The sequence below is a fragment of the Salvelinus fontinalis genome, chromosome 1, assembly GCF_029448725.1.
Source record: "Salvelinus fontinalis isolate EN_2023a chromosome 1, ASM2944872v1, whole genome shotgun sequence".
Classification (NCBI taxonomy): Eukaryota; Metazoa; Chordata; class Actinopteri; order Salmoniformes; family Salmonidae; genus Salvelinus; species Salvelinus fontinalis.
In genome coordinates this window covers 78184517-78198944 of record NC_074665.1, presented here as the reverse complement: position 1 = coordinate 78198944, position 14428 = coordinate 78184517, and the positions used below count along the sequence as shown (strand labels likewise).

The window sequence follows — 14428 nt, the reverse complement described above, 5'->3', positions numbered from 1 at the left end:
CCTTATAAATCACTCTCTCCCTTCCATTCCCTACAGTGGGCATCCTTATAAACATCCTTATAAATCACTCTCTCCCTTCCATTCCCTACAGTGGGCATCCTTATAAATCACTCTCTCCCTTCCATTCCCTACAGTGGGCATCCTTATAAATCACTCTCTCCCTTCCATTCCCTACAGTGGGCATCCTTATAAATCACTCTCTCCCTTCCATTCCCTACAGTGGGCATCCTTATAAATCACTCTCTCCCTTCCATTCCCTACAGTGGGCATCCTTATAAACATCTTTATAAATCACTCTCTCACCTCCATTCCCTACAGTGGGCATCCTTATAAATCACTCTCCCTTCCATTCCCTACAGTGGGCATCCTTATAAATCACTCTCTCCCTTCCATTCCCTACAGTGGGCATCCTTATAAATCACTCTCTCCCTTCCATTCCCTACAGTGGGCATCTTTATAAATCACTCTCACATCCAGTCCCTACAGTGGGCATCCTTATAAATCACTCTCTCCCTTCCATTCCCTACAGTGGGCATCCTTATAAACATCTTTATAAATCACTCTCTCCCTTCCATTCCCTACAGTGGGCATCCTTATAAATCACTCTCTCCCTTCCATTCCCTACAGTGGGCATCCTTATAAATCACTCTCTCCCTTCCATTCCCTGCAGTGGGCATCCTTATAAATCACTCTCTCCCTTCCATTCCCTACAGTGGGCATCCTTATAAATCACTCTCTCCCTTCCATTCCCTACAGTGGGCATCCTTATAAATCACTCTCTCCCTTCCATTCCCTACAGTGGGCATCCTTATAAATCACTCTCTCCCTTCCATTCCCTACAGTGGGCATCCTTATAAATCACTCTCTCCCTTCCATTCCCTACAGTGGGCATCCTTATAAATCACTCTCTCCCTTCCATTCCCTACAGTGGGCATCTTTATAAATCACTCTCTCCCTTCCATTCCCTACAGTGGGCATCCTTATAAATCACTCTCTCCCTTCCATTCCCTACAGTGGGCATCCTTATAAATCACTCTCTCCCTTCCATTCCCTACAGTGGGCATCTTTATAAATCACTCTCTCCCTTCCATTCCCTACAGTGGGCATCCTTATAAATCACTCTCCCTTCCATTCCCTACAGTGGGCATCCTTGTAAATCACTCTCTCCCTTCCATTCCCTACAGTGGGCATCCTTATAAATCACTCTCTCCCTTCCATTCCCTACAGTGGGCATCCTTATAAATCACTCTCTCCCTTCCATTCCCTACAGTGGGCATCCTTATAAATCACTCTCTCCCTTCCATTCCCTACAGTGGGCATCCTTATAAATCACTCTCTCAACTCCATTCCCTACAGTGGGCATCCTTATAAATCACTCTCCCTTCCATTCCCTACAGTGGGCATCCTTATAAATCACTCTCTCCCTTCCATTCCCTACAGTGGGCATCCTTATAAATCACTCTCTCCCTTCCATTCCCTACAGTGGGCATCTTTATAAATCACTCTCACATCCATTCCCTACAGTGGGCATCCTTATAAATCACTCTCTCCCTTCCATTCCCTACAGTGGGCATCCTTATAAATCACTCTCTCCCTTCCATTCCCTACAGTGGGCATCCTTATAAATCACTCTCTCACCTCCATTCCCTACAGTGGGCATCCTTATAAATCACTCTCACATCCATTCCCTACAGTGGGCATCCTTATAAACATCTTTATAAATCACTCTCTCCCTTCCATTCCCTACAGTGGGCATCCTTATAAATCACTCTCTCACCTCCATTCCCTACAGTGGGCATCTTTATAAATCACTCTCACATCCATTCCCTACAGTGGGCATCCTTATAAATCACTCTCTCCCTTCCATTCCCTACAGTGGGCATCCTTATAAACATCTTTATAAATCACTCTCTCCCTTCCATTCCCTACAGTGGGCATCCTTATAAACATCTTTATAAATCACTCTCTCCCTTCCATTCCCTACAGTGGGCATCCTTATAAATCACTCTCTCCCTTCCATTCCCTACAGTGGGCATCCTTATAAATCACTCTCTCCCTTCCATTCCCTACAGTGGGCATCCTTATAAATCACTCTCTCCCTTCCATTCCCTACAGTGGTCATCCTTATAAATCACTCTCAACTCCATTCCCTACAGTGGGCATCCTTATAAATCACTCTCAACTCCATTCCCTACAGTGGGCATCCTTATAAATCACTCTCTCCCTTCCATTCCCTACAGTGGGCATCCTTATAAATCACTCAACTCCATTCCCTACAGTGGGCATCCTTATAAATCACTCTCCCTTCCATTCCCTACAGTGGGCATCCTTATAAATCACTCTCTCCCTTCCATTCCCTACAGTGGGCATCCTTATAAATCACTCTCTCCCTTCCATTCCCTACAGTGGGCATCCTTATAAATCACTCTCTCCCTTCCATTCCCTACAGTGGGCATCCTTATAAATCACTCTCCCTTCCATTCCCTACAGTGGGCATCCTTATAAATCACTCTCTCCCTTCCATTCCCTACAGTGGGCATCCTTATAAATCACTCTCTCCCTTCCATTCCCTACAGTGGGCATCCTTATAAATCACTCTCTCCCTTCCATTCCCTACAGTGGGCATCCTTATAAATCACTCTCACCTCCATTCCCTACAGTGGGCATCCTTATAAATCACTCTCTCCCTTCCATTCCCTACAGTGGGCATCCTTATAAATCACTCTCTCCCTTCCATTCCCTACAGTGGGCATCCTTATAAACATCTTTATAAATCACTCTCTCACCTCCATTCCCTACAGTGGGCATCCTTATAAATCACTCTCTCCCTTCCATTCCCTACAGTGGGCATCCTTATAAATCACTCTCTCCCTTCCATTCCCTACAGTGGGCATCCTTATAAATCACTCTCTCCCTTCCATTCCCTACAGTGGGCATCCTTATAAATCACTCTCTCCCTTCCATTCCCTACAGTGGACATCCTTATAAATCACTCTCTCCCTTCCATTCCCTACAGTGGGCATCCTTATAAATCACTCTCTCCCTTCCATTCCCTACAGTGGGCATCTTTATAAATCACTCTCTCCCTTCCATTCCCTACAGTGGGCATCCTTATAAATCACTCTCCCTTCCATTCCCTACAGTGGGCATCCTTATAAATCACTCTCTCCCTTCCATTCCCTACAGTGGGCATCTTTATAAATCACTCTCTCCCTTCCATTCCCTACAGTGGGCATCTTTATAAATCACTCTCTCCCTTCCATTCCCTACAGTGGGCATCCTTATAAATCACTCTCTCCCTTCCATTCCCTACAGTGGGCATCCTTATAAATCGCTCTCTCCCTTCCATTCCCTACAGTGGGCATCCTTATAAACATCTTTATAAATCACTCTCTCCCTTCCATTCCCTACAGTGGGCATCCTTATAAATCACTCTCTCCCTTCCATTCCCTACAGTGGGCATCCTTATAAATCACTCTCTCCCTTCCATTCCCTACAGTGGGCATCCTTATAAATCACTCTCACCTCCATTCCCTACAGTGGGCATCCTTATAAATCACTCTCTCCCTTCCATTCCCTACAGTGGGCATCCTTATAAATCACTCTCTCCCTTCCATTCCCTACAGTGGGCATCCTTATAAACATCTTTATAAATCACTCTCTCACCTCCATTCCCTACAGTGGGCATCCTTATAAATCACTCTCTCCCTTCCATTCCCTACAGTGGGCATCCTTATAAATCACTCTCTCCCTTCCATTCCCTACAGTGGGCATCCTTATAAATCACTCTCTCCCTTCCATTCCCTACAGTGGGCATCCTTATAAATCACTCTCTCCCTTCCATTCCCTACAGTGGGCATCCTTATAAATCACTCTCTCAACTCCATTCCCTACAGTGGGCATCCTTATAAACATCTTTATAAATCACTCTCTCCCTTCCATTCCCTACAGTGGGCATCCTTATAAATCACTCTCTCCCTTCCATTCCCTACAGTGGGCATCCTTATAAATCACTCTCTCCCTTCCATTCCCTACAGTGGACATCCTTATAAATCACTCTCTCCCTTCCATTCCCTACAGTGGGCATCCTTATAAATCACTCTCTCCCTTCCATTCCCTACAGTGGGCATCTTTATAAATCACTCTCTCCCTTCCATTCCCTACAGTGGGCATCCTTATAAATCACTCTCCCTTCCATTCCCTACAGTGGGCATCCTTATAAATCACTCTCTCCCTTCCATTCCCTACAGTGGGCATCTTTATAAATCACTCTCTCCCTTCCATTCCCTACAGTGGGCATCTTTATAAATCACTCTCTCCCTTCCATTCCCTACAGTGGGCATCCTTATAAACATCTTTATAAATCACTCTCTCCCTTCCATTCCCTACAGTGGGCATCCTTATAAATCACTCTCTCCCTTCCATTCCCTACAGTGGGCATCCCGTCCATAAAGTGGTGTGGAGCAGAGGGAGACTACAACGTGATGGTGATGGAGTTGCTAGGCCCCAGTCTGGAGGACCTGTTCAACTTCTGCTCCCGCAAGTTCAGCCTCAAGACTGTCCTGCTGCTGGCTGACCAGATGGTGAGACACAACTGACCATTAAATCCTCAGCTCTTATGCTGGCTATTAGGGTCCTCCATCTTCTACAGTTATGGCCACTATGTGCTATGAAATCTGCTAGCAAATTAGAAGCGCAAAGTAAAGCTGTCCAGGAGGTGTAGTGGCCACCCCTGCTCTTATGTATGTGAAAATAACCCTCCTCTCTTCTCCTCCAGATCAGCCGGATTGAGTACATCCACTCTAAGAACTTCATCCACAGAGACGTGAAGCCAGACAACTTCCTGATGGGCCTGGGAAAGAAGGGCAACCTGGTGTACATCATCGACTTTGGCCTGGCCAAGAAGTACCGCGACGCCCGAACACACCAGCACATCCCCTACCGCGAGAACAAGAACCTGACCGGCACGGCGCGCTACGCCTCCATCAACACACATCTGGGGATAGGTAGGTCACACACACACACATCTAGAGATTGATCACATACACACAAACGCTATGCGCGCACACTTCTCAGCACAAGCCTGATAGTGGAGCACTTTCCTTTGATCATGTCAGATCTGGAAAGGAAGGATGCTTTTTGAAGGTATTCAAACATGTCCAGTGTGACTTTCTCCTCTCTCCCTCTACAGAGCAGTCTCGGCGTGATGACCTGGAATCTCTGGGTTATGTCCTGATGTACTTCAACCTGGGCTCTCTGCCCTGGCAGGGCCTCAAGGCCGCCACCAAGAGACAGAAGTACGAACGCATCAGCGAGAAGAAAATGTCCACCCCCATCGAGGTGCTCTGCAAGGGATACCCCTGTGAGTAATGTGATTTTCTAAGTTTATTCCATCCTGCTTATAGTGTACTAAGGGTTTCTGTGCTTGTCATGTAGTAACAATATACTGTTGGAGTGTTTCTGTCCATTTGTCTTGTCCTTTCTGCACCTCTCTACAAAGAGATCATGCTGTGACCCTGTAAACATGGGAAAGAATTTCCCTTCCCGATGATAAAGTATTCGGATTAAAAGATGATGATAAAGTATTCTGATTAAAAGTAACACTTTTCTTCCTCCTCACAGCTGAGTTCTCCACCTACCTGAACTTCTGTCGTTCTCTGCGGTTCGACGACAAGCCAGACTACTCGTACCTGAGACAGTTGTTCAGGAACCTGTTCCACAGACAGGGCTTCTCCTACGACTACGTCTTTGACTGGAACATGCTCAAGTTTGTGAGTACTGCCTCTTAATTGTTAATTAACCATGAGGATAAATATTAATGATTTATTACACATTAGTCCTCTTAACCATTAGCTAATGGTACCTCAGCGGCAGCTTTCTGATCTAGTCTCCATTTCTTTCCTTCTGACTGCCCCTAATTCCAAGGGGGCCAACCGTGCTGCAGAGGAGGCGGAGCGGGAGCGGCGGGACAGAGAGGATAGGCTGAGACACAGCAGGAACCCCGGGGCCAGGGGACTCCCTGCCGCCTCAGGACGACCCCGAGGAACACAGGACACGGCGCCGCCTACACCCCTCACACCCACCTCACACACAGGTTAGTGTTTCTCACACCTTAAACCCCTCACACACAGGTTAGTGCTTCTGACGCACACCTAGATGACTTTGATGTATGGATTACTTAACAATGTGCTTGACTATTGTCTTGTCATGGTCAGGGAGCATAGTATTTACTTCTCTCTCCTCTCTAGCCAACACGTCTCCACGACCGGTGTCTGGTATGGAGCGGGAGAGGAAAGTGAGCATGCGGCTTCACCGGGGAGCTCCCGTTAACGTCTCCTCGTCCGACCTGACGGGACACCAGGACACCTCCCGCATGTCCACCTCACAGGTACAAGCTCGCCCCGTCCCTAGTTGCACCCCCTCGGGCCTCACCAGATGACCCTTGACCTCATACGACCATGCCCCATCGTGACCCACTCCCGCAGAGAAATATGCAACACATAACTAATGAAGTTGTCGAAACTTGAAGCAGGAATGTCTCCTGACTGTCTTTAGATGTCAGTAAGAGTAGCTATACGTCTAGCAGTGCATCAGTAAGGCCGGGATCACATCAACATAATCTTTTAAAACATGAATGAACATAAAGCTGTTTATTGGAGGGAGGAACTTCAGCTAGCTATGTAAATAGCCCTGTCGTGAGCAAGACGAGGAGAAGAGGTGGAAAGAAATCCACCCCAGGATTGAGAGGAAACCCTCAACACCTCCCCACTCTCCTTGGGCAGCGTCAACATCTCCCCACTCTCCTTGGAGAGCGTCAACATCTCCCCACTCTCCTTGGGCAGCGTCAACATCTCCCCACTCTCCTTGGGCAGCGTCAACATCTCCCCACTCTCCTTGGGCAGCGTCAACATCTCCCCACTCTCCTTGGGCAGCGTCAACATCTCCCCACTCTCCTTGGGCAGCGTCAACATCTCCCCACTCTCCTTGGGCAGCGTCAACATCTCCCCACTCTCCTTGGACAGCGTCAACATCTCCCCACTCTCCTTGGGCAGCGTCAACATCTCCCCACTCTCCTTGGACAGCGTCAACATCTCCCCACTCTCCTTGGGCAGCGTCAACATCTCCCCACTCTCCTTGGGCAGCGTCAACATCTCCCCACTCTCCTTGGGCAGCGTCAACATCTCCCCACTCTCCTTGGGCAGCGTCAACATCTCCCCACTCTCCTTGGGCAGCGTCAACATCTCCCCACTCTCCTTGGGCAGCGTCAACATCTCCCCACTCTCCTTGGGCAGCGTCAACATCTCCCCACTCTCCTTGGGCAGCGTCAACATCTCCCCACTCTCCTTGGGCAGCGTCAACATCTCCCCACTCTCCTTGGGCAGCGTCAACATCTCCCCACTCTCCTTGGGCAGCGTCAACATCTCCCCACTCTCCTTGGGCAGCGTCAACATCTCCCCACTCTCCTTGGGCAGCGTCAACATCTCCCCACTCTCCTTGGGCAGCGTCAACATCTCCCCACTCTCCTTGGGCAGCGTCAACATCTCCCCACTCTCCTTGGGCAGCGTCAACATCTCCCCACTCTCCTTGGGCAGCGTCAACATCTCCCCACTCTCCTTGGGCAGCGTCAACATCTCCCCACTCTCCTTGGGCAGCGTCAACATCTCCCCACTCTCCTTGGGCAGCGTCAACATCTCCCCACTCTCCTTGGGCAGCGTCAACATCTCCCCACTCTCCTTGGGCAGCGTCAACATCTCCCCACTCTCCTTGGGCAGCGTCAACATCTCCCCACTCTCCTTGGACAGCGTCAACATCTCCCCACTCTCCTTGGGCAGCGTCAACATCTCCCCACTCTCCTTGGGCAGCGTCAACATCTCCCCACTCTCCTTGGACAGCGTCAACATCTCCCCACTCTCCTTGGGCAGCGTCAACATCTCCCCACTCTCCTTGGGCAGCGTCAACATCTCCCCACTCTCCTTGGGCAGCGTCAACATCTCCCCACTCTCCTTGGGCAGCGTCAACATCTCCCCACTCTCCTTGGGCAGCGTCAACATCTCCCCACTCTCCTTGGGCAGCGTCAACATCTCCCCACTCTCCTTGGACAGCGTCAACATCTCCCCACTCTCCTTGGACAGCGTCAACATCTCCCCACTCTCCTTGGACTGCGTCAACATCTCCCCACTCTCCTTGGACTGCGTCAACATCTCCCCACTCTTTTTGGGCAGCGTCAACATCTCCCCACTCTCCTTGGGCAGCGTCAACATCTCCCCACTCTCCTTGGGCAGCGTCAACATCTCCCCACTCTCCTTGGGCAGCGTCAACATCTCCCCACTCTCCTTGGGCAGTGTCAACATCTCCCCACTCTTTTTGGGCAGCGTCAACATCTCCCCACTCTCCTTGGGCAGTGTCAACATCTCCCCACTCTTTTTGGGCAGCGTCAACATCTCCCCACTCTTTTTGGGCAGCGTCAACATCTCCCCACTCTTTTTGGGCAGCGTCAACATCTCCCCACTCTCCTTGGGCAGCGTCAACATCTCCCCACTCTTTTTGGACAGCGTCAACATCTCCTTGCCCATGTCTTAACGTTTCCACCAGGTGGTCATGGGAGTTATTTATTTCCCACTCCCAGGGCATTGGTGTGACGGTAAGCATGCCATACTACAGACCCAGATCCACTTGTCTGACTTGCCCTACGGCCTTCTCTCTCCCTCCTTCCCCTCCAACCCCAGAATAGCATTCCCTTCGATCATCACGACAAGTAGAGGCTCGCCACGTCCTCGTGTGACGGCCCGATGGCCACACTAGGTGAGTCCTGCTCAGGCTGGCGCTGTGTTCCAAAGCACCAGGGATGCACGTCTCCTGTCCTATTGGGCAGCACTGTCTGTCTGCAGGCTCTCCATTGCTCTCTGTTACACTATGAAAGGGGGTTGAGACCACGTGATCACTGGAGACAAGTAGCTTCAATGTTAGCAGCTAATATCGCTGATGACAATAGGAGCTAGACTTCAGCAGGCCAGACTCCTCCCTTTCATAGCGTACTGATCAGTGTGTGAGTCTTCATATCAAACACTGCAGCCCTTGATAACAGGAGTGCTGCATTCCAGCCTTGTGATAACAAATACACGTGGGGAATTAGTGTTTCCCTTATTCCTGGCTGTCACCCCACCTAGCTTTGTGACCTATCCTCCGCTCAGTGCGTGTGACTTGTTGCAGTGGTTGGACTGTGGTGATGCCTGTCTGACGTTCTCCAGCATGTGACTGCATTGGGTCCTATTCTGCTCCTAACTCTCTAGTGTCCTTCAAACCCTCTCTCCCTTGACTTTTACTACTGCTCAATGCTGCATGGTTTTTCATACATATCCAGAAATTCTCCTCAAGCTACAGTTTAGGTTCACCACGGCTGAAAGCATAAACTCTGGTGAATACTGCATTTAGGTGTATTTTTCTGACACGTGAATGACGCACCAGACTAAAGCCATGTGATGAGGTGGCCCAACGCTGTCTACCCTCATCTATCACCCTCAGCATATCTGCTGCAATACACAGAAATACTGCTGCTGCTACTGAGGAATATGACAAGATTAAGCTATTTTCAACCCTTCATGCATGTCTTGAACCTTATGAAGAATATTCTGAGATTGTACGTCTGGTATTTTTAATGACATTTTAAGTGCAGAAGAGAATGAAGTATAAGATGGAGATTCCATGCAGAGAAGCTAGATTAGAGATCCCCGCCTGCAAGTATAAAAGTTTCTCTCTTTCTCTCAGGTGGTGCCTGGTATGATCCCTGGTGGCCTCCACTCTGCAGCGCCTCGATGAGACAAGACCCACAATGCACCTGGCACAGCGGAGGACTGCACCAAGCCTGGCTCAACCAATCAACTGTCAGCCAGCCTAACTACTTCAGAAACCATCGGAAGACCACCACTTTCCTCTCCTGACCTGGTGTTCTTTGGTTGATCCTCTCTTTTTCCACACTAGATCTCTTGTTCCTTTCCCGCTCGCCCTTGCTTCCTTGTACTCTCTCCCGAACACTTGCAATCGTTGTGATAAAGAATCTCTGAACTACAGACCACATCTGCAACCTTTTTTCTGGGAGACATTTCCAACGTTGGTGCAGAGGCTGTGGTCTTTGCAGCCATGGCGATCTAACAGATTTAATTTAGACTGAAACGACAACTGGATCGACCGCCACCATTATCGCCATGGTTACTACTTATCATCCATAGCACTTTGTCAATAGACACCAGTTTCTAGTCCCACAGTACATTACTACATAACCCTAATCGATAAATCTGATATGAAAAGAGCTAATCGATAATTGCAGCTCTATTTGAAATGGATCGTTTTTGGTGACTGCTTTTCATTTGTACTTATTTACAGACCTCTTTTCTCTGACCACCAGCAGGCTTTTGTTTTCACAGCCCTGATCTGTAATGCTAAAGCCATTTGTAATATATACTATTTGCATGTTTTAACACTGGACATCCCTTTGACCAAGCTGATGTGTATGAGTCAGGTGAAGGGTTTCAACTCTAAACCACAACTGAAGTCTGTTTTCTTTATGGGGTTCTATGATCAACATCCCTCAAGTTGTATGTGTATAGGAGGGGCCCCTGTTAAGGTTTCCTCTTCCCACACTGAGTCAGACTGCCTCCTCATGGTCTACTGTACAGATCTACATTCTCATTCTGTTATTTGTATTGTTTCTAAGCTGTGAAATTGTATTTTAATGAAGATGTGGAAATGTTTCAGCTTTTTCCCTTTTTGGTTTCCTTATTGTGGTGAATTTGGGTTTCTGACCGTAGGTTTCACTTGGGGCTGCTCTAAAGTAGGAAATCACTGTCCTATAATCAGTCTGTTTTGGGCTGTCAATCATTCTCTTCCCAGGCTTTTGCCGTGTCTGTCCACAAAGATGAAGTGCAGGATCGTTTTAGTTGGAGTTCCTCAAATACACCAGAAATGAGAGCACATACCCAGACTTAAGTGTCAAATGGCTGCCATTTTTAACTAGAATTTGTTTTGAGTGTGAATGGAGGTTTTATATCAAAGGCTCACAATTACTTTCTGGCTTCATGTGAACACTGGCGTTATTATTTGTACATGTTTTGAGAAGTAAAATGGTCCTGCATTGATGTGGCTAGAACCAGTTGACTAAACCTCTGTGATTACTTAATCTATTCCCTGATAAATTAACCGATTTACACTTCTCTTGGGTGGGCTATGGTCTTGGACGTTCCACTCGATGGTCGTGTTCCCCTGCTCAGACATTGCATGCATCGACCAGTGATTGCATGCCACATCATCGAATGTGCCGTCAGGTACCTGATTGCAATAATGTGGTTAGCTGATACGTTAAATACCTATTATCGATGCGTTGTAAGATCTAGCATGTGTCGGCAAGGCCTGGGCAGAGTAACACGCCAAATCTGTACTGGATCTCAGCAAAGAGTGGAGCAAGAGTTTGGGATATTCAATTCAACCTCTGACGATTATTTCAATCAGCAAGAAGAGATTTAAGGGTGGGCACAGCTGAACTGTTGCCATGTTTCAGCTCTATATGACTGTTTTAATGCTGACCTCATTGACTAGTCATTTCTGATTTGACTCATGGCCAGTTTGGTCAATCACTGACTCACCCTCTTATGTGTAATTAACTAAGCTACCAGCTCTAAGAATCTCCTATTTGTGTACTTTTAAAAACTGTAAATAAATGAAGTACTTTGTGTACTACTCTGTGTGATTTCATTTTCAAATGTAATTTTTTTTGTATTTATGACATTAAAACATATCAACTGTGTGCAGACTACCACCAGACATGCACACTATGATTGCCCTAAACTGGGACACCTGATGGGAAGAAAAAGAGAAGTGGAGATGAAGGACTGTGACCCGACCTGGGGAACCCTCACCAAGAAGCTCTGTGACCTGACCTGGGGAACCCTCACCAAGAAGCTCTGTGACCTGACCTGGGGAACCCTCACCAAGAAAAAAGACTGTGACCCGACCTGGGGAACCCTCACCAAGAAGATGTACTGTGACCCGACCTGGGGAACCCTCACCAAGAAGATGGACTGTGACCCGACCTGGGGAACCCTCACCAAGAAGATGGACTGTGATCTGACCTGGGGAACCCTCACCAAGAAGAAGGACTGTGACCCGACCTGGGGAACCCTCACCAAGAAGATGGACTGTGACCTGACCTGGGGAACCCTCACCAAGAAGAAGGACTGTGACCCGACCTGGGGAACCCTCACCAAGAAGAAGGACTGTGACCCGACCTGGGAAACCCTCACCAAGAAGAAGGACTGTGACCTGACCTGGGAAACCCTCACCAAAAAGAAGGACTGTGACCTGACCTGGGAAACCCTCACCAAGAAGGCTGCAGACCGGAAGCAATGGTGCGCTCTTGTGGACGCCTCGTGTACCTCAACACACAGAGGAATTAGTGAGTTAGTAAATTTCTATCACCCTGTTTGAGATGATCTCCTAGATCAGGGGTATTGAAATCTTACCCTACAAGGTCCGGACTACTGTTGGTTTTCTCATTAATTGCTGCCACCTGGTGTCTTAAGTCTAAATGAGTCCCTGATAAGAGGGGAAGAATGGCATCAAGCAGTGGAACTGTCTTTGAGGTTCCAACATTTATTATCATAGTCAAGTCCAAACCACTCCTGTATTCACACTCATTGACCCATAAAGGGAGATTTTGGACAGCCTTGAACGTTCTCCTGGTGCTGCACCTCAACAAAAAAAGATGATTCTGCTGACTGAGATCCCCTACGAAGTGTGTTTACCATGGTTCTCAAGCCGATCTCAATATCTAGTTGCCAATCCCATCTGAAGTGATTAAGTGCCGTTTTTTTGGGGGGGCACATTGTGCTACCACCAAGACTTCCTCCATCTAGGGTACTAAATACAACACATCCTGCCTAAGAGGATTGGAGAGTAGGCCTTGGATTAAACACTCACTAACATGTTTGTGTTTCCATTCCCAATAGAGCATCTGAAGAGAGTCAACATGCTCACTATCAAGCGTTAAAGAACCAGCCACTTTCTCCACAGAATAGATCTTTATTGGGATGGCATAGGAACACGTCAAGAAGCAGCCGTATCTCAGAAGAATATGAATTGAATAAATCCACATGAAAGTTTGACATTCAACCATGAGGGTGCTCGTGGACATGGTTGTGTATTTGTGGTTTGTAAGTGTCTGCAGATCTATAATTCATAAATACAAAGATCTCACATAGACAGACAAGATAGGCAGACCAATATATACAATATACCAACATGCAGAAACGTACAGGACAATACTGACTACACACAGTTTTACAAGTGCAAAGCCAACCTTCGTAGAGCAGAGCAAAGTGCTTCAATGTGTTTGGCTGGGATAACTTATCAGGTGACATCACAGGCACTGTAATAGAGACTGCATCAGTGTAAGAAAATATCAAAATACCACTATATATTCTATTACTGGGTAATCAGCTTTTCATATGGTCAATTTCACAGCATCCCCAGATGCCAATGTATCAGGTTTATTACATCAGTGGGCTGGGGTTAACTATAATGTCATACATATCCTGTCACATGTTAAGGGGTCCCCCTGTTTCAGATCTAAAGAGATAGACAGTTGTGTAGGGTTTGGTTAAGTTTGGATACACCAACACTACACAACAGGATCTTTGTAGACTCCCCATCTGTAGACTGCCAACATTCTTACTCCACCTGTCAGCGTAAACAACATAGACAAATGCTTGAAATATCCTTTAAAATGTACATCTGCAGTCCAAACAAAAACACTGAAACAAGCACTGCATTCGAGCAGAAAAGTGACACGTTAATGCCCTCAGTATATATATTTTTTTTAAATGTCCAGTTCAACGTGATTTATCAGACAAACATCTCAGATATGACAAAGTCCTTACACTGGAAGACAAACAGTGAAATACATGTAATAAAATAAGTCTTAAACTTATTCAGTTCATGGAGTAAATATATATTTATATCAGCAACTGTGTGTGTGCGCGTGCGTGTGTGCGTGCGTTAGGTCACTGGCTGAAGATGTCTTTTTTATTGAAAGAAACTGATATTGATTTAAACACAGAGAGATGCTCTTATAACATTTCACCAAGCACCTAGACCTTACTTTAGCCTGTATAACTCAATAACATTATACCATAAAGACCTAGTGCAGTCAAAAACGTGACTTCTGTTTTTATTTCGACACAGAGGTTGGAATAATACTGTGAAATTGTGAAAATGCCATTTTAGTGTAAGAGCCGTTTGAAAAGACTGCCTGAAATTGAAGCCTGTTTTGTTGGGATTGAGTTTTGTCCTGCCTGGTGACATAACCAGACAGTAAATTAATCAATAGACCAATAAGAAACAGAGTTCCAAACCTCGGCCAATAACTGCTAGTTTCCCC

At 47.0% G+C, this 14428-nt stretch overlaps 1 protein-coding gene across 4 annotated transcripts in view; it reads left to right on the top strand.

Moving 5' to 3' along the window:
- Positions 1 to 11727, top strand: part of LOC129862346 (casein kinase I) — a 42860-nt gene extending 31133 nt beyond the window's left edge. Inside the window, exons 3-10 of one of the 4 annotated variants that reach the window (XM_055933903.1) lie at positions 4435 to 4583; positions 4778 to 5006; positions 5192 to 5362; positions 5623 to 5771; positions 5908 to 6094; positions 6249 to 6388; positions 8727 to 8802; positions 9766 to 11727. In XM_055933903.1, coding sequence (XP_055789878.1) covers positions 4435 to 4583; positions 4778 to 5006; positions 5192 to 5362; positions 5623 to 5771; positions 5908 to 6094; positions 6249 to 6388; positions 8727 to 8759 — 1058 coding nt within the window. In that variant the 3' untranslated portion in view covers positions 8760 to 8802; positions 9766 to 11727. The remainder of the gene's footprint in view (positions 1 to 4434; positions 4584 to 4777; positions 5007 to 5191; positions 5363 to 5622; positions 5772 to 5907; positions 6095 to 6248; positions 6389 to 8726; positions 8803 to 9765) is intronic. The other 3 variants (XM_055933910.1, XM_055933893.1, XM_055933884.1) reach the window with 3 other exon arrangements.
- The last annotated feature ends 2701 nt before the right edge of the window (positions 11728 to 14428 follow it).